At 39.5% G+C, this 25,104-nt stretch overlaps 1 protein-coding gene across 1 annotated transcript; it reads right to left on the reverse strand.

The window, feature by feature from the left end:
* Nucleotides 1–5,641: 5,641 nt before the first annotated feature.
* Nucleotides 5,642–24,506, reverse strand: LOC125235848 (carboxypeptidase B-like). The gene is made up of 4 exons (XM_048142457.1): nt 24,254–24,506; nt 23,473–23,682; nt 10,280–10,385; nt 5,642–6,006 (listed from the first exon to the last, which is right to left on the reverse strand). The coding sequence occupies exons 1-4, from the start codon at nt 24,316–24,318 to the stop codon at nt 5,656–5,658; spliced, it is 732 nt and encodes a 243-aa protein (XP_047998414.1). The 5' UTR covers nt 24,319–24,506; the 3' UTR covers nt 5,642–5,655.
* Between the last annotated feature and the right edge of the window lie 598 nt (nt 24,507–25,104).

Consider the following 25,104-nt stretch of genomic DNA (forward strand, 5'->3'; position numbering starts at 1 on the left):
ACGGTCCTGGCTCTGTAATACGCTCCACTCTTTCAGGCGAAGCAACTGATAATTCTGCTGCAACCCAGGTCATTAACAGATCATGTACAAAAAACAAAATATTAAAAAAAACCTAGTTTGAGAAAATACTGCCAATTTGTTAAACAAGTCATGAAAGGTTGTCCGACACAACTTGCTTTCTTTCTTAATGTCTTCATACCAGAAGTATAATAAGAATTGCATGTCGTAAGCGACATTCTTGTGGAATGTCCATAAAACAAAGAATGTTTTTTTCAAAGAAATGTCTTGAAATTTATTCAACGGCATTGTATCAAATATTAATCAGAAGTGAAACTATAATTATATGGGATAAGAGTTCAGAATGAATAAAAGTTCCGTTGCATCTACGCATAGATTCAAAGAGCCCATAGCGGCGGTAGGTAATATTTTAACGAAAATGAGAATCACAAAGAACAGAGATACTATGCGTTCGGAGCACAGATGTCGTATATACCATAGATCAAGCAAACGTATCTACTTAGCGTGTCAAATGAACTCAGTGAAATCCACTGAGTTGTCCGTCTTTAATCGCAGCTTGCAGCTTTCGGGCGTCAATTTTTGTAAGTTGAAGTCAATCAAAACATAAAAAATGACTCGTTACGTGATATTCAATTGCAACAACACAAAAATTATGAACAATCAAGAGCCTGAGACATATTTAAAATTACAGGCAAGAAACAACTTCAGTACAAAATTTGACACGCTCGGCCACTATACAAATAGATGACCTTGTTTCTTCTATCTAAATAAAGTTCTGTGGTTCGGAGTATTAATAGTATTATTAATATCGGTTTGGTTTAAAGGAATAACCACAAAACTAAAATTTTGAAAAAACCCCCGACCGCAACATAGTGGACCGGTTTTCGTGAATCATGGCTAAGATCACTCCGGACTAACTCAGCTTTCAAACAAAAAAAAAACTAAATCTAAATTTACGGAGCTACGTTGCCACAGACAGACAAACGCAGACAGACAGACAGACACGTCAAACGTATAACACCCCGTCGTTTTTGCGTCGGGGGTTAAAAATAAATAGACTGAACATGAAACAAACATAACTGTTTGTTTGTTAAGTATGTATTTTGTATAGCGAATTGATTCGATATACGTAGAACCAGGCTATTTATCATAATATTTTCCATTTCTTTAAACGTCATTTTAGTCACGTTGTCTGATTATAGGACAATATTTTAATCACCGAAAATCCCTGTTATATTATATCAATTGTGATTACAGATAAGTTATTGGCTCCGTGCATGACTTCAGGAAAATACGCCTTATTAAGTAGCTGGTATAGGTGGAAAAGAAAGTCACCTGTTGTATGTGTGAGTGACGTGTTCGAATAAAGATAAAGATAAAAGACATTTATTCGTGACATTCACAACACGTACGTACATGTACTAGCAATAAGAAAACAAGAAACAGAACAGAACAATAAGTGCGCATCACGAAAATAGAAAATAGAGAACACATATATTTAAAATTAGTAACACAAACAAAACAAACGCCTCGCGCCTGTTCGAACACGTCACTCACACATACAACAGGTGACTTTCTTAAGTTTTTCACCTATATGTACATATTTGTTATGACCTTTACTTTGCTGTCTTTTAATAACGGTACGCTAATGAAACGTAAGCGATTGTGGTATTGCGTACACCCTGGTAAATATATTAATTTGAATCTAGCCAATCCAAGAATACTACAACGAACCATCAATAAAAAAAAGAAGCCAAAGTCAACCACGGTATGCGCGTCTGTTGGTTTAAATAAGTCTTTTAAATATATTCAGGAACATTTTAGAACTATTGAAACCTACGTTCGACGTTGTCCCACGAGACGCAAATAGTGCAAATACTCTGGTTGACCTTATACACCGTGTTTTTATTGAATTCCGTTAACTTCGGCATATAGTTAGGTCCATTATAGGAAACAGAATAGCATAGTTCGTTTTTTTTTATTCGTAACTTTTTTTAAAAACACCATAACCTGCGATAGATGTAACATCAATTTTATTGCTGTTAAGAAACGGGCTTTGTGTGTTCGATATGCGATTGACATGTCATAGTTTTGACACTTGCTTAGTGTGAGTTAATTTTGAAGCCCGTTTCTCAATCAGCAATTAAAGTAACATCTATCGCGGGTGTATGGTTTTTTTTAGAAAAAAATACGAATTTAAGATAACTAACTATTGTCCCAGATTTGTGAGTTCACATTTTTGACACATTTGTTTTGAAGTATGTTGCGATGTGGCTAAGACATATCGTTTGCCAAATCTAACGATTAATTTCGAATTGGTTGAATCGATTAGGCCCTATGTTACGTCCTCATATACAGATAATGAATATGAGTATGCGGACCAAGATATCGGTGAACCCGATCCCTTGCTAGAGGATTCGCAATATGAAGGTATGATTTTCAGTTATCTTTGTCTAATCATTTGATAGAATGTGTCTTATGTACATGCCAGCTTTGTTTTATTAAATAGATACATTGTGCAATGAGTATAGTCTGTAAGGTTATTACCGACCCTAATTTATACCTTCAGTTCAATCCGAGAGGTTGATCGCTGTGTAAAAGGGAAGCACATATATTCCTAGAGCATCAGTCCGTGAGGCTATGCCGGAATACTATAGGCAAGGACGATTATAAAGGACCAGCAGAGTCCATACTAAATACCGTACCCCGTTGGCAGCCGTAAATCTATGTCGCTAGATGTCACTAAGAGTGTCATTTGAATAAAAATGTTGTTTTTTTTTAAATACGCACGCGGTAGTTCAACGGCATTACAAGTGATACAGTGAAAAGTATATAGATGACGCTAGGGGCCCGTGTCATGTTTCAGTCCCTGTTTACAACGCAAGCCATCGTTCTTATTTTGAATTATGACAATCATGCAAAAGAGTACCATACTGTCAAATTTTCTATCTCTTTCATTTTGAGCGTGACGTCAATGATTAGTAATATTACTTTCAATATATTTAAAATTTAGATTTTAATGAGGCCATTTCGAACGGTGTTTATGATAGATATCATGTTGACAATCAATCTCCTGACCGTCTCGCTCACACCAATATATTCCCCTATATTTGAACGAGTGCGACCGAAACAGAATTATTGAAGATTTTTGAATGTCTAAAATCTTATTGGTAGTTGTCAAAAACCCGCTTTTTCCATAAAGTGTTGGCGCGACGTCAAGTGGGTGATAGGCGTACGAGCAAGTACGCGTTGGATGGTCGACTACTATGCGCGGCGGTTTTTACGCGTACTTACGGTGACACACAATCGAAAAAGGTCGTCGAGCCATAAGTACGCATACTTGCTCGTATCGTACGTCTATCACCCATTTCAGACTGCGTTTCGATCGGCGTTTAGCGTCAATAATTATCAGCTTGGCTTCATGGCTTTACGAACCTTAGCTCGGACCATCGAATATGAAACTTATAAACTTGTTTATACACAAGGGTATAAAGAAGTTTATAACCAGGTGCTCCATGACACCATTGCACAAATCTGTCGCCAGCACCACTACACTTCAACGGCCAAGTCACACAACATCCATACTAATATTATAAATGGGAAAGTGTGTGTGTCTGTTTGTTTGTCCATCTTTCACTGGATGGAAAGTGACATAGGCTACTTTTTGTCTCTTTTTATATCCCCCCACTTCCTTAGAATGGAGGATGGAAGTTTGTGGAGAGATTTTCGAATTTAACGCGAGCGAAGCCGCAGCAAAGGCTAGTTAACTATAACAATAAAGAAATCGCAGTAAGGAACTTTATGTAGATTTCATTACTTTTTAGAGATAAACAAGCAGTTCCATCGAGACGGCTATTTTTTACAGAATGTTTTTGGTGGGATATACATAGGCATATATAACATTAACCAAGTATCTATTGTCTTAGTCCGTTTTCACATTATCCGATCCGATATCGGATGTCGGAAGGATTTAAATGGAAAAAATCCAAGATAGCGCCTGTAATGTATGGGGTATCAGTCTTACATCCGACATCGGATCGGATAATGTGAAAACGCATAGTCTCATTAATTATTACTTATGTCAGAGTTTCACTAATTATTTCTTTTTATTCATTTATTATCTCAGTTCAAGCTGATAAGATTAGAATTATCTGTCAAACGGGTAAACAAAGAAGCAGTGGTCGTAGACCTTCCTTCTTCGATTTCGGCCGATACCACTGATTTCTTGGAACTTATAACTTATAATACTATGTACATAAGTTCCAAGAAATCAGTGGTATCGGCCGAAATCGAAGAAGGAAGGTCTACGACCACTGCTTGTTTGTTTACCCGTTTGACAGATAATTCTAATCTTAAAAGAAACGAAGTATAGGTTTATACGAGTACCAAACGAGTAGTATAAGAGTAGAAAATATATTACCAAAACAATACAATCTATCATTAATTTATTATAAAAACGTAATCCAAAGTGCCACACCTAGTCGGCCAGTGCATGGCCTACGCTGCCGATGGTTAGGGTGCTCGGAGTGACATACAAGAAACGCTGAACTATCCGCGTTCTGTCCAAGACGAAGCCTGAACGACGAAGCTAGCAAGTCTCTCTACATGTTAGCTGAAATACTGTCAAACCGTTCACTGTGATTACTCAGATTATTATAAGCAAAATGATCTTCGAATGAACTTTCTGGACAATTGAGATGCATGGGCGCAGTCGAAACCAGCTCGCCCCTTCAGCCGTGTCCCGTTGAAAATCGGAAAGATTCTTTTCCTTAGCACATTTAATGTTTACAAATTGGATTCGCCTTCTGTCACCTAAACTGGTAAATTTATGTATGAGGTCATTGGTCATACAATTATTAATTTATATAGTTATTAATTCTGTATCTCTACTCGCATTGCTGCTGCGATTCTAAAATATTTAATATCCATATATTATGAATATTCAATAAATCATACAATGACATTTGTGATGTGACATGGATGTCAGATGTCACATCTGTTGGCACAATGATTGCGTTTTGTTGAGCGTATTTGAGCTCAACATATAGGTTTATTATCACTAAGTATATTATATTAATGAACAAGTAACAACGAAACGGATGTGACATTTTCCTAGTCCACCGACGTCATCTAGTCATTTTATTTGGCAATAATTAGACAACATGCGAACAAACTTAGCCAGCGAAGCGATCACAACTACGTCGAGGCCGACCAAAAAATATAATTTGTAAAAATTGTGTTTTGAGCCAATATTTTGATATTAAAATAAAGTTTTTTGATAGTTATTCATAGTATAATATAAAAACAAGTAAAAATATGTGTGAAAATATGTTTTTTTTCCACTCCCGGGTTACGAAACAACGCCATCTAGTTTTAAAGCAAAAACTAAGCTTTTTTCAGGGGTACGCTTTTTTGTATGGGCTATATCAGTCTAGTATTAAATGGTCCTTGGTAAAACAAAGGAAAAGCTGATTGCAATGTGTGCGAGATGACATTAAATGAACACAATCGAATCGAATGAGGAGATGACTGGTGGCAGCGAGATATTCGCCAACACAATGGGATGAGAGGAAACAAATTATGATGTTTGTTTAAGCTGCGTTTATTGTGAAACAAATGAATAGTCATTTTACTATTTTACTGGCTTAAGATTACAATTAAATCAAATAAACTCACCGATGTGTGGGTGAACACATATCCATCAGGATTGACAACAGGCAGGATGATCCAATCAAAGTTCTCAAGAAGATCAGGCTCAGTCACGTCTTCAGTCAACTTATGAATCATCCACGTCACCGAAGGGGGGGAGATCCACTCTCTAGCGTGGATGCCTCCATCAATGAAGATCACGGGTTTCCTCTCATCTTGGAAGTTGGTGGTGGAAATTTTTAAGTAGTAGATGGGACGGCCTTCGAAGGAATTGGTGGGGTTAACCAATGTAACAGTGTCTGGAAAACGAGCTGCGATGTCAATCACGTAGGCGTTGATCTGAAAGTAGAATAAATTTACTTAGCAAAATCATCATCCTCCTTGCGTTATCCCCGGCATTTCCCACGGTTCATGGGAGCCTGGGGATCCGCTTTAACAACTATATTTTATGAAAGCTACTGCCATCTGACCTTCCAACCCGAAGGGTAACTAGGCCTTTATGGAATTAGTCCGGTTTCCTCACGATGTTTTTCTTCTCCGAAAAGCGACTGGCAAATATCAAATAATATTTCGCACATAAGTTCCGAAGAACTCTTTGGTACGAGCCGTATAACTTTAGAGCGTTTTTAATTATGTGATTCAGAATAATACTGCATGATATTGTGTACTTTAAAATAGAATCAATCATATAATTTTAAATCATTAGCAAACGTTGACAACTGCAAGGTTTTGTTTTTTTTGATATGATATCCGAAACTCTAAATCACTTTTATTTCATGATAAAAATACAAATTACATACAACAACAATATAACTTAATCTTATAATTAACTTAAAATTAAATCTTAAAACCCTAAAGACTAAAACTAACACATGCAGGTTATAACTAAATATAAAAAACCTCCCTCAGATCCCCCGCCTCCGGCATAGACCCAAGAATGCTTGCGGCGTTTCCCCTTTGCACCGCCAGACTCAACCTCTGAGCAAAGAAGGAACCGGCTCTTTGGTCCCCCGAGACACCTATAAGGCGTTCCGACACCTTTTTAATAAAATTTTTGGTGTCAGACGACCAAGGCCCCATAGTCTCCAATGCTAGCGCCGCAAACTCATAATCGTTCACTAAGAAAGAGTATTTGCGGCGCTTTATCGTTTGGGCTTGGTCGGCGGCAGACCCAGGTTTCCTAGCCGAGCCCTCCACGTGGGACGGAGCCAAAGTGTCGACGCAGGTGGCGTCCCACGCCAAGGCGCGACCCAAATTCCAAGGCACGAGTGTGCACCCATCGGGTCTCTTGCCATCCACGGCAGAGAGACCCGATGGCTCCAGAGTTGCGGGAAGAGCGGCGGTGGAGAGAGCACGTCTTACGAGGTCATTTATCGTGGAATGCCTGTAGAGTCGACCTGAGCTCTGTTGACAATGTAGGCCATGCCGGCCCAGAGCGTCCACGGCACTCCCACAGCGACTGCACGCGTGCGGCTCACAGATCTTAAGACCGAGGCGAAGGCACACTGCAATACGCACCGCAGAGGGATCCAGTACAGAGCCAATGTTCCGCGATGGCAACGCATGCAGCCAATGGCCCGATTCAGGCTCCGATACGGCTAGTAGCCTGGCACGCTCAGACTGGTTCTGCGAACTCTGAACCAACTGCATGTGTTGTAACTTAATGCTCGCAGAATCCCAGGCAGCTTGACTGGCTTTTTCCGTCGGTAAATGTTCGCCGGGGTGATTCGCCACCCATGCCGATTCTGCGACCGCCAAGCACGCCACCGGAACATTAGCGGTTGAAGGAATACGCAAAATACCGCTAATGAGGGTGAGAGTGCTGTGGATAGACGACAGAAAGGCCGGGAGCGCTAACCCACTTGTCGTGCGAATACCGAGACCGCCGAATTTTATTGGGAGAATCGCCTGTGACCAACTGGAAGGAGTGACTGAAATATTTAAAATTTTGCACACAGTGTCTTTCAGCAGCTGGTCCACATTCTCCGTAATTGAAGGAAATTTCCAGATCGGGGAACAACGGAGGATGTACAAAAATTTTGGGGAAAAGAGGCAAAGACGAAGTAAATAGATAGCCATGTGCGGGTTAATTTTTAGAAGCAGATCTAAACATTTATTAAACTGTTCAATTTTAGAGTCTATGGCTGACGGAATCGATTCATCGCAAATCGGGGCGCCTAAAAGTGCAAGATTCTCACGAGTAAGTACCGAAATATTTGGCGTGAGGTTATTGATGTCATTGATTAAAGACGCCCTGTTGTCCGCAGAAATCGACTCGGAAATATATACCTCACACTTGGCAGAGTTAACCGCAAGGCCAATCTCAGAGAATCGGTCGATGATTGCTTTCAAATCAGCCAGAACTGAGGAAGTTCTGCCGCCAATCGTGCCGTCGTCCATGTACCAAATGTTCAAATCAGATGTAAGTTGCGTGACTATTGGGTGGATAGCTAAATTAAAAATGACAGGCCCCAACGGGTCCCCTTGCTGGCATCCCACACAAGAGGAGATTTCGTGATCCCGGAACATGAGTTTCGTGGGCGTACCATAACACTGCCACAGGTAACCATGGATCTCCGGAAGTTCACTCTCTATTTGAGAAAGAAGAGCACCCCTATCGACAGAATTGAATGCATTAGCCACGTCAATTTTAACCAAAATTTCGAAGTTCTCACTCTCGATGAAAGACCGAGTTGCATGCACCGCCGCCTCACAACCGCCTTTTACCCCGAAACCTAACTGTGTAGGTTTAAATTTGTCTGTGAGGCGAGAGTGAAACTCGTGGCAGCAGATCTTTGACGTTATGCGCCGTAATGTGCTTCCCACTGCAATTGGACGGATGCCTCCATCCTTTTTCTTTAACGCGATGAGGTTAGCCCCGTATAGAACGGAGATAATATCAGGACATACTTTTCCGGAGAGCATCAAATTCACCAAAGCAGTGAGCTCCTCCATTAAAGTCTCTCCCGCATCCCCCGCCAATGGACCAGTTAAATCTTTCAAATGTTGGGGGGTGATGCCGTCCAAACCCCCGGCTGAACCAGCCGCAAAGGACAGCACCGCCTGTACCACAGCAACTTTCGACACCTGTAGAGGCTGGTTAGAACTCGGCGGGTTCAGTGATAGAGAGGACGCTGACGTAGTTGGGTGCTTCTCCTCCAGCGCACCGAGAACGGCCGGGGAATATGTTGCCAGACTGTCAGATGAAAAAAGCAACCTAGTTGCGCCTCTCACATCCCCATCAGATAACTTATTTTCAATCAATTTACACTTGTATTTCGAATTCGTGGAAGGCAAATGTGAGGATTGATTTATTGTGCTTACGTTACTGGCAGACCAAGAAATGGGATACGCCGGATGAGCCACATTATATTTAATAATACTGGTTAGGCTACGGTTTGATTTTGTGAGTGGCACATGCAAACGTTTATAGGAAAAAGTTAGAAGATCTTCCCACGCCGCGAAATTGTTCTGTGACACAACTCTAGCCACGCACTCCGACAGACTTCGCGCTGCCGCTGCGCGCGCCCCTTTAGGGATCCTCTTCGTGAGCTTAATGCCGGACTTAAGAGTCGCCAGAAATTGAGCCAGCGAAGCCGGTGCCGCCACGGAGGCCGGTGTCGTGCCCGGATTTACGCCACTGTTAACTATCACATCCCAAGTGATTGCCGGATCAGGAATCTGATCAATGCGTGGGCTGTGCGCACGAACACAGTGGATATTAAGGCCTTTCTGGCCCTTATACCGCTTGTGATCACGACAAATTGGACACTCCAGGAACGGGACCTGGGGCGAGGCATCAGAGTTAATCATAATTAAATGAATGAAGTAACAACAATCAAATAATAATATTTAAAAAAAAAATTGTAATTTTAGAATAATAAAAATTTAAGCAAAGTTGGAATACAATAAAACGTACGGAATAAAACAGAGAGATTACAATTCTACCAACCACTAAAATTAAATCGAAATAACATTAATTAATACTATACAGTCAAATATATAATTCTTTACAATAATTACAGTACGTACAGTCACGATAAATTAGCAGACTAAATGGATTTAAAACGAAACATCGGTCAAAAAACATTAAAACATTAAAAAAAAATATGTCAAAAATTAAGAAACAATCATACAATTATAACCTTAGGTAAAAATAACCGTAAAATAAATATAAAAATTCATCATATGCAAGTCAAATTGAAGAAGTCAAGGTTTTGTTGTATAGTTTAAACATGCCGTTTATCCCGTGCAGTAATGATGTGCAAGTTGCGGAAGCTTTCCAAAAAAATCTTAATTTCTCGAAAAATTCACGAAACTTTCACGAAAACTAAAGGGAATTTAAATTTATGAAATGGAAAGTTTCCATCCATACAATTGTCCATACAAAGTATGGAAAGTTTCCGAAGTTTTCCTGTGTGAAAATTTCAGAAATTTGGAAACTTTCCGTCGGCACATCAGTAGCAGTGCCATCAAAACCGTACTTGATACAACAGTTCCATAACTATATTATCAGTAGTAATTCATTCATACTGCCTTTATGGAAGTTTGACTTCGTCATAGTATTTTATTCTACCATTCAAAATAAGTACTATTTTAATGTTCTACATACCGTTTCTAAAGACTGATAGTTGTCATAAGGAAGGCTTTTACCGCCATTCCTCATTAAATCCCGTGCCTTCTTAGAGGCAATCAATGTATCATCGTAGTCCAAGGCACTGAAAACCAAACATTGCTAAGATGATTTAACTTAATTACTTCAAACTGCTAGAAACTTAAGAATAACATAAACGGATACCAACTTATTATCCCGGACCGAAAGATCAGTGCTGGAAGTCGCCAGCCGTCCGTCCGTCCGTCCGTCCGTCCGTCCGTCCGTCCGTCCGCGGATAATCTCAGTAACCGTTAGCACTAGAAAGCTGAAATTTGGTACCAATATGTATATCAATTATCACAGGGTGCCTTATTGTTAAATAAACTTAAAGCTCCGGCTGTACAAAATTAAGGACACAAGTGATAATAATAGAAAAAAAATACTAAAACTGAAAATAATAAAAAACGGTGTCGAAATAAGCTTGCTAGGGGAAGTATATGGTGGAGATAAATAATTTAAGATTTTGTATATTTTATAACATTTATTTATAAAGAAAATTCTTGCCAAAATGTGTTTGTTCAGTTGGTTCTTAATTTAGTTACTTACTGCGCTAACCGTGTGAAAACTGACCTATAATTCTCTTGTTCGACACCAATGAAATGTACAGAGCTCAGCGGGAAGCTAGGTCGCTTAAAAGGGTTCTAAGTAAATTTTCACACAAGTTATCTTAATTTTTAACTAGAAATTATACTATTAAAATACCCTAGGTACCAGTTCTCAAAAATATTTGCTTGCTCTAAATTACTGACTATGAATTTAATCTAACTAAATTTCAGCTGACGCAGTTGCCCTGACCATTAGAAGGATAAATTGGACCGACCTCTAAGATGGTGAACCTTCGGGAAAGCTGTGGAAGGTGGCACGGGACCTCCCGGGGAATGTTGGCTGCACTGCGGAGACTTTTCAACCCGGAACGCGTGCCACGTGGACACCGAGACAAATGCGGCAGAGGCAGGCCGTCTTCCAGCAACAGGACTCAGAACTTGCGCCGGTCACAAGGATTTCCAGAGTTAATAATATACCCATACAACCATTTCAGTCGCAAAATCTTCAAATCAGTAACTAACTGTCAAATGTGACATAACGCGTGGTAACGGCGTGCAAACAATGCGACCGTATTGATACAATAACAAAATGTAGTCGTCGTGTGCACTCGTTACGGTAACAAAATGTGTACGAATTTGTGGCTGTCAATGTCACTGTCAGAATGACTTTTAACGACACTTTATTAGTCGACGTTTGCACACATAACGGTAACAACATGTGGACGAATTTGTGGCTGTCATTGTCACTGTCAGAACGGTTTCTGACAGTGACATTGACAGAATTTGTACACACATGTGTAGGTCTGATTACCGAACTGCTCCTAAACCACTGTATCCGCAAATGACAATCTGAAATACGAAGGTTTCTCAAACTGTCTTGTGAAGTTGTGGACTGGTTGCTTTGAATCATTTAAATATGAGCGAATTAAATAATAATAAACGACGATGACCATTTAAGCACTCTTCGACATTTTATAGAAATGTGGGAAAGTTAAGAAAAGTGCAGAATGATAATACAAATAGATAAGCACTTTATAGTTACTTAATGTATTAAATATATAATTTTTAATTCTTATTGATAAAAATGAAGTGTAGTGTTGCTTTACACAATAAAAGTAGGAATCAAATGAAATAGAGTATTTACTGTGATATTAATAGAATTTCTGTTGCGCAATGATAGTTTTTTTCAGTACAGATGCTGCTTTTTTTAACGCAGTAGTGCGAGCAAATCAAGCAATGATTCATTTCTTGTCTGGTCGAAACTCTTAGCTTAGATTTAGGTACTGAAAATCGTCGTACGATACACGTGCGAAAAGGACATTCACAACTCGTGTCGATTTAAAACACTCCCTTCGTTCGTGTATTAATTTATTGCTACTCGTATCGATTTTCCTCTTTTCCGCACTCGTATCTACAAGTATTTTGTTTGGGTTACAAAAAAAAACACATTATTTACTCTACTACGTTTTATTTATGTCTCTTTAACATTACAAATTTGTAGACACTTATCTATACAAAAATCTTGACAAAAGAAGTACAGATCGCTGAAATGAATGTTGATAGTAATATTAATGAAGACTACTTTAACAAGTGTCAATTGTGAAATGCCGCACAATACTAGTTGCTCTATAGAAGACCATAATAATATGATCCCCGATCCTTTACAACCCAGCAGCTCGGTACGCACGTTACAATTTTTTTTTAATCTTCTTTAGTGAGGGCAACTGAGTACGACGGCATATTTAATTGTTTATAAAGTTTGAGGATACCTGAAAAAAATGAATACAAGAAGCCATTCTGCTTTCGGTCACGCGTGTACGCTGCGACCATTTTGCGACCGTTTGTTGACCGTTTGGTGACCGTTTGGCGACTGTTTTTTACATGGAATATTACCGTCTTAATCCATATTTTAACAACTTTATTGGTTTTCTAGGCATTATTTTTATCATTTCAGTATAGTATATGCACCAGAGCACTAAAACTTCACCAATCAATATACATAACACGCAAACACCGAGTAGTCAATAATATTATTACTGGTTAAACTGAGGTAAATTGATGGCGCGTTGATAAATTTAGACTTATTTTATGAAATCACTCGAGCAATTTAATTGGCCATGGTAATTAGCCCACATTATATTACAAATGCAAACAATATTTATCTTTAACAAATTCTTACGCCATTACATTTTAATGTCAAATGATTTTATTTCTTTTTTACTTTGACGTCTCTGACAGTCGCCATTTGAAAAGAATGAAATGAACGAATGATTTTGGGAAAGTAGTCGCCAAACGGTAACAATGTGTGCACGCGTAGTGCACACTTCTGTCACTTCTGTGACCATTTGTGCCTGTTACCAATCGTCCCCATTTGGGTCGCCGCGACTAAACGTCGACCGTACTGCGACTAAGCATTGAGACCCGAAGACCTGTGTGTACACAAAATAGGAGGATTTGCGTAGGAACGGCGACCGATTATGGTTATATGGGTATATATCTATAAATATAATCCCGGCTCCGCTAAAGGTCAAAGAAATTTCCTAGCGGAGCGCTCCCAATCCCACAGCAGAAGACAGATCATCCTCAATCCGAGGATTATTGCAGGCCTTCTGCTTCCACCGTTTTGACCACCATGCGGTATGGTCTTGGAGAAAGTGCGTGTGCACCCAAAAGGGTCAAAAAAGGAAATGGACCACCCAAGATCATTAACCTATTTGCATATGGAGCAATCAAGGACATAGGGTGACAAACCCAGGAAGACATAATATATCGAATTAATATATTATATTTATTTGAGACTCCATCAGAGTCATGAAAGATTTACTATGATGTACATAGCAAGATTGTCACTCCAGACAGGCCTCTTATTTAGAGTATTAATATAATAGTATTTTGTTATGTATTTAAGATAATTTTCTGCATTATTTCTATATAATTATATTAATTTAATTTATCAAAATGTACTGGAGTAACAATTAAAAAATCTCATACTACGCGTTATTTTTAGCTATCTGGCAACCCGTGCACAGATTATGCAGAAAAGTGCATACATGCGTGGATGCAAGTATTTTTGCACTAAGACAGGATTTGAAACAAAATAAAATTAAAGAAATTTCGATTTTAGATTTATAAAAAAATATTAATTACGACCAAGAAAATATACTACGTTACAATACCTCCCTCCGCGATTTAAAGGTTAACGTAGGTGAACCGCCCGCTGTCCCCAGCGGCTTTCATCACATTGAACTGTGAGGAACCAAGGCAACAAACAACCCTAAGGCAAGAAAACTGAACTATAATACTAAAAGAAATAGTATCCCAGAAGGACAATGAAAAAGGGAAAACAAAACGAGGCTTCGAGATTTTATTTAAAAAAAAAATGTCTACACAAAACCATCAAAGCTTCCTAACTTTTAAACAATTCTACCATTTTCATCAACTTGCCTGAAAGGCCATATCCACAAAACTCAAAACTAAAAAAATCTCGAACCCACGTAACCAATAACGGCAGGTAAAAAAAACTATGAGGCCAACCGCGCAACACATAGAAAAAACCTCCGTAATACCTAACAACCAGTGAACGAACCGTTTGGCGTTCTCAGCACAACGCGATGTGAAGCACCTTGTGCTAAGAAAGCCAATATCCAACGCCAGGACCGCTGATCAGCATTCCTTAAAATATACTCTGCTTGTCCGGGCAAAATGAAAATGTCTAGTCCATAAACTATGGGCCGACTCCGAAATCCAAAGAACCTGAAGTTCAAAAACAAAACAAAATCGTCAAAATCTAAGTTTCAGTCCCTCTTAGTTAAAACTTCTAAATATTCCAAAACCGTGTCCCCGACTAACTTGTCGGAGGAAACGAAACATCCAAAATCATGTTGCACAACACCCACAAAACATGGTATACCGTAAACAAAAACAAGGCGTGGCAACATGCGAAATAGTACCTAAACTAAAACGTTAGGTATTTAGCCTAACGACGCGTTACCTAAAGGATACGCTAACAAAATACAAAAAACCGTACTATTTCGATGTTTGTCCGGTATGGTAGTACCTGACAAAATTTTTGCAACAAATGTTGCTATTTGGTCATATTAAAGACGGCTCTGACCTTGAGGTTGAGAGGCACAGTAGCTGGTGAGTGGTTTGTCGTCCTTGGCGGCACGACGACAGGTACAAGACGAGGGATCGTGCGTCCAAGGATAACTCTTCCAAACTCTTAACCAAACTATAAGTACCTACAGCCCAATTCGATTTAAGACTGAGCACAGTATCGATCGCGCCTAGCATACTTCACGCATTCATAATACCTAACATACATCACACAATGCAAACTTAGTAACGAAACAGCTTTTCTGTTCGCCACGTTCCGAACAAAATTCGTGAATTAAATATTTACCGAATATTTAACACTACTAACGATTTCAACCGCATATGTTACATTACGAGAGCTAGGTGATGGCAGTTGTCAACCCTGGCGGCAAAGCGACAAGCCCTACAGGCTCGAGGCTTTGCGTCCAGAGATGACTTCTACCACAAAACCTGACTCCCGTTAATACCTACTTAAAGTCTTTAATATGCCACGACCCGATTGGTTGAGACCGTCCAACCTTTCGAGCTCGTAAACTAATGGGGACAAAACCTTCTTAACTCTGCACGGTTCATACTTAGGTGCGAGCTTCGACATAAAAAACTTAGAAGCGTCACTTTGCGTGTACGTACGCTTCTGAACAATATCCCCAACCGAAAATCTCGCCTCTCGGCGTCTCATATTATAATACTTGGCATTTGTTTCATGTGCTTGCAACATACGTACCCTAACCTGTTCAAAAATATCTTTCAAACAACCAAATTCGCCCGCATACTCTTCTCTAGGGATACCTACACCATATTGTTTATCGGTATCTTTATAAAAGGAGCCGTTAATGACCGGTTCCCTAGCGTGCACTAAAAAGAAAGGAGAATACCCGGTGGTTTCGCTGACTGCACTGTTTATGGCAAACCTAATCTGGTGCAGTTTTTCGTCCCATGTACGGTGATTTTCCTTTACGTAAGACGCTACGGCGGTCATTACAATTTTGTTATAACGTTCCACTAAATTCACGTGCGGAGAATAGCGCGGACTGTAAAAAATGTTAGGTACGTTGTAGCGTTTCAATAACTGCTTAAACTCTGATCCCGTGAATTGCGCTCCGTTGTCCGAAATCACGGTTTCAGGTACGCCATGTTCCAAAATGACATGGTTTTCAAAATGCTTCGCCACCAAAGCGCTAGTAGCGCGGCGAAGTGGAAACAGCAGTGTATGTTTCGAAAAGCAACATGTAACAACCAATAAAAATGTATAACCTGCCCGAGAGCGCGGAAGCGGACCGACGAGATCGATACTAACTACCAACCATGGTCGATGACATACCTTTGGTTGTCCCATGAGGCCTGCAGTCGGTTTCTGCGAGTGCTTGTACGCTGCACAGACATCGCAAGCCTTTACGAACTCGACTACATCCTTGTACATACCGGGCCAAAAGTATGTCAACGCCAACCGGCGATGAGTTTTAAAAACACCTAAATGAGCTGCAGTTGCTTCGCAATGGTTTTGCTGCAAAACTCTCTTTCGATCACTCTTCTTCACCACTTCTTTCCAATCAAACTCTCGCAACAAATTATACTTGGCCTTCGAAAGTCTAAAAAGTTTCCCGTCTTTTAAACAAAAATTCGGAAAATTCGCGGGAAATGACCTACAGCCATTTACAATCTTGTCATACCATTCGTCTGGCTCAGCGTCATCATTTGTAATATTTATAACGTCAACTTTCATAAGTCTCGAAAGTGCGTCAGGCACAACGTTAAGCGATCCCTTTCTGTGCTCAATCTCAAAATCGAATTGAGACAGTCTGCAACCCCAACGAGCTAACCTCCCTGACGGGTTTTCAAGGTTCATGAACCATTTGAGTGACGCGTGATCAGTGATCACTTTAAATTTACGCGAGCCTAAATATGCCTGAAATTTCTCCACTGAAAATAAAACCGCGAGAGCCTCCCTTTCTGTGGCGCTGTAATTTCGCTCACATTTATTTAAGGCGCGGCTAACGTATGCAACAGGATGCTCAACACCGTCGATGGTCTGAGAAAGCATTCCGCCAATCCCGTAGGACGACGCATCACAATGTACTGTAAATTGTTTATTAAAATCCGGTACCGCCAAAATGGGTGCCGTAACTAAAGCGTTTTTTAAAGTTTTGAATGCTTCCTCTGCTTCTACAGACCATTTGAAAGGTGGCGCTTTCTTGCCCTGTGACGTAAGTTTATTCAGAGGAGCGGCTATCGATGCAAAATTTCGGATAAACCGTCGATACCATGAGCACGTTCCTAAGAATGCCCTTACGTCACGCGCGCTCGTTGGTGTGGGGAAGTTGAGAACGGCAGAGATCTTGTCAGGATCAGTACGCAACCCGAACTCGTCTACGACGTAACCAAGGTATTTTATAGACTGCCTGAAGAACTTAGACTTCTCATAATTAATGGTTAAGTTCGCCTTTTCCAACTTCGCCAACACACGATTGAGCAACCGTATGTGCGTCTGAAAATCTGATGAACAAATAACGATGTCATCGATGTAACAAAAAACTAAACCGTTTTCGATGTCGCTCGTTATATTATGGTCAATAAGGCTGTCCATTAGCCTCTGCTGACGCGCAGGCGCTCCACAGAGGCCAAAGGGCATGACCTTGAACATAAACATACCACGACCGGGAACGCAAAAACTGGTTTTCTCCTGTGAGGCCTTAGCTAACGGGATTTGCCAGAATGAGGAACTTAAATCGATCGTGGTCAGGTATTTCGCTTCCTTCAAACTGTCCAAAATCTGGGGAATATACGGAATGGAATACGAATCTCCTTTCGTGATCGAATTTAATTTCCTGCAATCTAAACAAAATCGCCAATCACCGTTAGATTTTTTAACTAAAAGAGCCGGATTATTCCACGGGCTCTCACAGGGCGTAACTACGTCCAACTTCAACATACGGTCTAACTCGGAGGCTAAAGCAGCGCGTTTTTCCGGAGACAAAGGATATTGTTTCGTTTTGATGGGCATGGCGTCGCCAGTGTCAATGGTGTGCTCCATTAAGCTGGTTCTGCCAAGCCCCTTCTCCTCGAACGAAATGTTTTTAAATTTGCCTACAACGGTATCCGCGAGTTCCCTCTCGGCCGCAGTTAAGTGTTCGTAAGACCGGATCGTGTTTACTTGTTCCGCACTTAAACCGTTACACATAAAATAATTTTCAGGTGGAGTCATACGTTTCGCATTTTTTAAAACGTCAGGCAATAAATCGAATGCTTTCCAAAAATCTACCCCCAAAACAACATGATTAACAATAGAGGGTACAACTACAAATTTAATAACCTTGGTAGCATTCAAAAAAGTAACCGGGACAAAAATATGCCCGATTGTCTCACAATCGACTCCATTCGCAACACTACACGACTTGGAGTGTGCCTCTTGAAGTACAAAACCGAATTTCAAAAAGTCCAAATGTGCATTGTTACCTAAAACCGACAATGCTGAGCCGCTATCGGCTAAACCGTAAACCTCAAAATTATTTACACCTATTTTTAAATATGGCCTAATATCATCTTTATTTGGTGTAAACAGAATCGTAGCAATCGAACTTAAATTATTATTTTGTGTAATCGATTCTAAATTTAATCGATTCACTTGGCCATTTAACTTGCTGCGATTCTGCCTTAGGCGTTTTTTGATTGTTGTGGTATCGGTTTCTGAACGTTACCCTTTTGACAACAAATGTCACACTTTGACCGCACAGTGTCAGGCTTGCCACAACCGTAACATTTAAACGAACCATTTTTAGGCCTTTGTTTACAAAGCCTGAAATTGTGATTAGTTTTGTTGCATTTGTAACACACCGGCCGCTGTGGCTTTGAAATATTAAAGTCATTAGTTTTAAAATGTTGCTTTCTCTGTTGCAAAGTGTTACACTGTGGCACCGAACCGTCAGACTTTCTCGCGAAGCTTTGTTTTTCAGCAATAGCGTTTACTTGTTGATGTTTGGAACTGGAGGCCTTATACACATGATCGCGACAAAGTGTATGTTCACTAACCTTCGGCGGTTCTACAAATAACTTCGCCCTTTGCTGTGAAAACTCAACCTTTCTACAATAAGTCTTCAGTTCGGCGACAGAATGGATGTCTACCAATGCTAACTGCTGTGTAAAATGTGGTCGAATGTTGTGCAACAAGATGTCAAGCTTCGCTTCCTCCGGTAAGTCTGACTTTAATCTAGCAAACATTCCTGACATTACTGCAAAATACAAATGAATGGGCTCGTTCTCGCCCTGTGTCCTAGCCTGAATTTCCTGTTTCAACCTAAAATCATAATCACCAGGGACAAACTCATCTAACAAGAGCGACTTTAACTCTTGCCAGCTTGAAACCGAACTCTTAATACCACGGAACCATAATAAAGCACCATCAATAAACAAGTGAGGCGCGGCCTTAAATAATTTGGAATCTGACACACCATTTGCCTCTTTTAATTCTTCCACACGCTCCAAAAATGAGCGCGGGTCTGTCAATCCATTAAATTTGACTTGCCATTTAGAAATGTTCAAGTCACTCGAGCATTGTACACGCATTTCTCTAAAACTATCTGTTGGCATTTCAGAACTACCGGCCGAAGCTGAAGCACTTGGGTTCGAACCCTCAGCGACACCAACTGGTGCTGCAGTTCCCACAAGTGGACCTTCAATTTCCGCCAGCAGACTCTCCAACCTGGACTGCAAACTGCACTTCGTAACCAACAATGCCTGGTCATCCTCTTCGGGCTGGATCCTAGCAAGACGATGATAAATATGGTACCCTAATGCCTTCGCTCGGCTCAAGGCATACCTCTCCTTGGACTCACTATACTTCGCGACAAGGGACGACAAATCATCAATCTTCCTAGCCACAATATCCAATTCCGTGTCTGCCGCTAGCGAAGTTTCTAAAATGTCTTCGCTTGGAGCCTCGACAACAAGAACCCGAAGCTGTTTCCTCAGAGCATCTACTGTACTGGCGGGAGTTTCAGAACGAATTTTCACCTCATAAGTCAGCTCATCTTTCAACAATGCGTGAAACTGAATATTTCTCTCCATTTTGCTAAATGTGAATCTAATTCTTGAGAATACTGGTATTACAATGCTCTATTATGTAAAAGTGTGTACTTTAAACTATAAATATTCTTTTAAAAAATTCAAACCTTGTTTTATTTGAGTTACCTTTTAAAACAGTCAGCTGACTGACAAAATCTAATATTCTTTCTAAACTTGCCAAAGTCCAAGCACAAAACAAAAAAAATATGTGTCCTAAACAGTCTTAGAGTTACAAGCCACAAAAAAAACAAAAACCAAATGCTTGCTGGCTCTAAGCTAAATATAAAATCTAGTAACACAATGATAAAGCTCTGGCAAATTTGAAAGTCAGTGCAACTACTTTTAATCAAAACCCTGGTAAACTTTTGCTTACAAGTGCAGGCAACTTTTAGTTTTCCAAAAAATATTGTAAAACGTTCAAAATAATAATAAAAGTTTCAAGGCGACACAAATTATAGAAAATGCACACAAAATTATTCAAATTTCCAACTATGGAAGTCAATGCACACTAACACGTGTTCAACTTTCTTTGACACTTGAATAACCTCAAAATGATTACGTAATCACTAAACTTTCTCCTTTCTAAATATATAAAAAAATGTGCAGGAAATCAACAGAAATGCACTTCAATAATAACACAAAAGGAATAATTCATAGTCTAAGAGCAAGCAGCAAAAACAAAAGGTGAGTCATACAAAAAATTTCTAAATATTTCTCTGGTACCAAAATTCCACAAATTCCTTCAGCAAGCTTTTAAATTCAAAACTTTGGGCGCCAATTATCACAGGGTGCCTTATTGTTAAATAAACTTAAAGCTCCGGCTGTACAAAATTAAGGACACAAGTGATAATAATAGAAAAAAAATACTAAAACTGAAAATAATAAAAAACGGTGTCGAAATAAGCTTGCTAGGGGAAGTATATGGTGGAGATAAATAATTTAAGATTTTGTATATTTTATAACATTTATTTATAAAGAAAATTCTTGCCAAAATGTGTTTGTTCAGTTGGTTCTTAATTTAGTTACTTACTGCGCTAACCGTGTGAAAACTGACCTATAATTCTCTTGTTCGACACCAATGAAATGTACAGAGCTCAGCGGGAAGCTAGGTCGCTTAAAAGGGTTCTAAGTAAATTTTCACACAAGTTATCTTAATTTTTAACTAGAAATTATACTATTAAAATACCCTAGGTACCAGTTCTCAAAAATATTTGCTTGCTCTAAATTACTGACTATGAATTTAATCTAACTAAATTTCAGCTGACGCAGTTGCCCTGACCATTAGAAGGATAAATTGGACCGACCTCTAAGATGGTGAACCTTCGGGAAAGCTGTGGAAGGTGGCACGGGACCTCCCGGGGAATGTTGGCTGCACTGCGGAGACTTTTCAACCCGGAACGCGTGCCACGTGGACACCGAGACAAATGCGGCAGAGGCAGGCCGTCTTCCAGCAACAGGACTCAGAACTTGCGCCGGTCACAAGGATTTCCAGAGTTAATAATATATATATCTATAAATATAATCCCGGCTCCGCTAAAGGTCAAAGAAATTTCCTAGCGGAGCGCTCCCAATCCCACAGCAGAAGACAGATCATCCTCAATCCGAGGATTATTGCAGGCCTTCTGCTTCCACCGTTTTGACCACCATGCGGTATGGTCTTGGAGAAAGTGCGTGTGCACCCAAAAGGGGTCAAAAAAGGAAATGGACCACCCAAGATCATTAACCTATTTGCATATGGAGCAATCAAGGACATAGGGTGACAAACCCAGGAAGACATAATATATCGAATTAATATATTATATTTATTTGAGACTCCATCAGAGTCATGAAAGATTTACTATGATGTACATAGCAAGATTGTCACTCCAGACAGGCCTCTTATTTAGAGTATTAATATAATAGTATTTTGTTATGTATTTAAGATAATTTTCTGCATTATTTCTATATAATTATATTAATTTAATTTATCAAAATGTACTGGAGTAACAATTAAAAAATCTCATACTACGCGTTATTTTTAGCTATCTGGCAACCCGTGCACAGATTATGCAGAAAAGTGCATACATGCGTGGATGCAAGTATTTTTGCACTAAGACAGGATTTGAAACAAAATAAAATTAAAGAAATTTCGATTTTAGATTTATAAAAAAATATTAATTACGACCAAGAAAATATACTACGTTACACAATCACGCCAACAAAGTGCAAAAATAAAAAATGGAAAACAATGTTTTATTAGGGTACCCCCCCTACATGTAAAGTGGGGGCTGATTTTTTTTTTCATTCCAACCCCAACTTGTGATATATTGTTGGATAGGTATTTAAAAATGAATAAGGGTTTACTAAGATCGTTTTTTGATAATATTAATATTTTCGGAAATAATCGCTCCTAAAGGGAAAAAATGTGCGTTCCCCCCCCCCTCTAACTTTTGAACCATATGTTTAAAAAATATGAAAAAAATCACAAAAGTAGAACTTATAAAGTCTTCGACCTCCTAGCCGAATCAACTCAGGTGATTACAAGCTAGCGAAGAGAGATGGCGCTGCCATTAACACTCTAAGAACAAATTAAATTACTTTCATAGAAAATATTTTAACTTGTTATTTTAAGTAGTAACACTACTATTATGTTCTAAACATTAAATAAATGTCATATACAAAGAAAAAGTGACCAAAGCCTCCAGTGCTCCGAGCTGGAATCGAACCAGCGTACTCCGCTTACCGGGCGAATGCCAGAACCACTCGGCTATCGGTCCACGAAAGCAAGGGTCGAAATTTCTAAGTATATGAAATTTCCGAAGGCTCGTGGCGCCCTCTGGCCATCCCTGAGGTAGAACAGTATGGTTCGACCTCCTAGCCGAATCAACTCAGGTGATTACAAGCTAGCGAAGAGTTAACACAGTGTTAATGGCAGCGCCATCTCTCTTCGCTAGCTTGTAATCACCTGAGTTGATTCGGCTAGGAGGTCGAACCATACTGTTCTACCTCAGGGATGGCCAGAGGGCGCCACGAGCCTTCGGAAATGTCATATACTTAGAAATTTCGACCCTTGCTTTCGTGGACCGATAGCCGAGTGGTTCTGGCATTCGCCCGGTAAGCGGAGTACGCTGGTTCGATTCCAGCTCGGAGCACTGGAGGCTTTGGTCACTTTTTCTTTGTATATGACATTTATTTAATGTTTAGAACATAATAGTAGTGTTACTACTTAAAATAACAAGTTAAAACATTTTCTATGAAAGTAATTTAATTTGTTCTTAGAATTTCTGATTAGTTCAGTTAAGTATTGGATTTTTTTATAGCGATCTTTCTACCGATAGTTCTATCGACTCGTTAGCCAAATTTTCAAGACAAGTCAGTATACATTTTAGGATCATGTTCGATTTAACCCGAAAACCGAAGGCCTTTTTTGAAATCTCACGGGCCATACCTACTTTAATATTACAGTCTACTTACGCTTTCACATCCTCGGCATGTACTTTGTAATTGATAGCCAAGCCTTCTAAAGCCTTAGTGAAATCTGCCTGATGTTTCGGGGCTACTAGAACAACGCCCTCCCGTTGGACGATGGGGTGACTTAGGACATCTACAGAGTATTTGTCGAGGAGTGGCCCAAGGCTGCTCAATTGCTCCGCGGAAGCTGGTCCCACGTAGTAGGACTTCCATCTGTGAAAGGTATCAGGATTTCGAAATGATGTACATGTCTAAAACAGCTACATCACTGTTTCATTAAGAGGAAAATCTCCGTGGACTTGTCGGCTCTTGTGTTGGAGGCAAAGAGCCAAGCAAATTATATTAAGATTTTAATTTAAGCAGCTCAATAAATTGGGCTCCTCAAAACCAAAAATGTTTCTAAAGCGGCAGTGCTTTAAATAATAATTAGCTGATTTTATAGTAACAATAAGTATGCTTTAGTAAAATGGTGTGACTATAAAGCTCTTCGGGTCTTTCAGATATGCTTGAGTTATAAAACAATAAAATAAGTAAAATAACGTATGCCTGAATGATGAACTTTAATAGTATGACAGTTACCTAATATTAGAAGCTATCACTCTAAAATGCTTTAAAAATAATTTGAGAAGGAAGAGATAGAAAATAACACAAAATTAAAAACATATTCTTTTTATTAATAAGTAAATTCCAAGAGATACCTTGAAGGAAATGGCAAATGGACCATTGATGCGACAAGAGAGTTGAATTTAGAAATGTTGTAATTAAAATTTGTTTAGTTGCTTACCCGTTATATTTCTCGTGCTTGGCGTACGCCAAGGCGAACAATAGAACCACGGCCAACGACCTCATTGTTTCGACTGCCTACGAAGCAGAATCTTACTTCGATACTTGAGAAATTCGAGAGATAACTCAAACGGGATACCCCCATTTGCCAGAATTTCATTTGCCATAATTTTATTTGCCATCCTATTCAACAATCATAATATTGTTTCTCATAACATCTTATGCCATAATCATTGTTTACTATATTAATCTAGTGCCAGAAACTTTGTTTCCCATAAAGTCAGTTTCCATAATGTCATTTGTCAGAATCATCGAAATCCGTAATTACCACATTCCATACCATCATTTGTCATACAAATTAGCGTCCAGAAAAGTCAATTTCCATAATGTGCTTTGGCAGAATCGAAAATTACTATAATAGTTACTAGAAGGACTAGAGAATGAAACTGCTATCAGAAAGTAGGTTAGGTTAGGTTAGAACTGTGACCCCTGGAAAATGAAACTGCTATCAGAAAGTAGGTTAGGTTAGGTTAGAACTGTGAACCTCTGGAAAAGGAAACTGCTTGAAAAGTAGGTTAGGTTAGGTTAGAACTGTGACCCCCGGAAAATGAAAATACTATCAGACAGTAGTTTAGGTTAGGTTAGAACTGCGACCCCTGGAAAATGAAACTGCTATCAGAAAGTAGGTTAGGTTAGGTTAGAACTGTGACCCCCTGGAGAATGAAACTGCTGGAAAAGTAGGTTAGGTTAGAACTGTGACCCCTGGAAAATGAAACTGCTATCAGAAAGTAGGTTAGGTTAGGTAATAATATGGGCAACAATTAATATGGCAATAATTGCTTATGGCGTTTG

The sequence above is a fragment of the Leguminivora glycinivorella genome, chromosome 18 (assembly GCF_023078275.1).
Source record: "Leguminivora glycinivorella isolate SPB_JAAS2020 chromosome 18, LegGlyc_1.1, whole genome shotgun sequence".
In the NCBI taxonomy this organism is placed as follows: Eukaryota; Metazoa; Arthropoda; class Insecta; order Lepidoptera; family Tortricidae; genus Leguminivora; species Leguminivora glycinivorella.

Excerpts from the sequence above, each read along its gene's own strand:
- LOC125235848 (XM_048142457.1), bottom strand. The coding sequence starts at position 24,318 with ATGAGGTCGTTGGCCGTGGTTCTATTGTTCGCCTTGGCGTACGCCAAG. Across the intron at positions 23,683-24,253 it reads AAGCACGAGAAATATAACGG|ATGGAAGTCCTACTACGTGG; the intron begins GTAAGCAACTAA and ends TACCTTTCACAG. Across the intron at positions 6,007-10,279 it reads ACTATCAGTCTTTAGAAACG|ATCAACGCCTACGTGATTGA; the intron begins GTATGTAGAACA and ends TTCTACTTTCAG.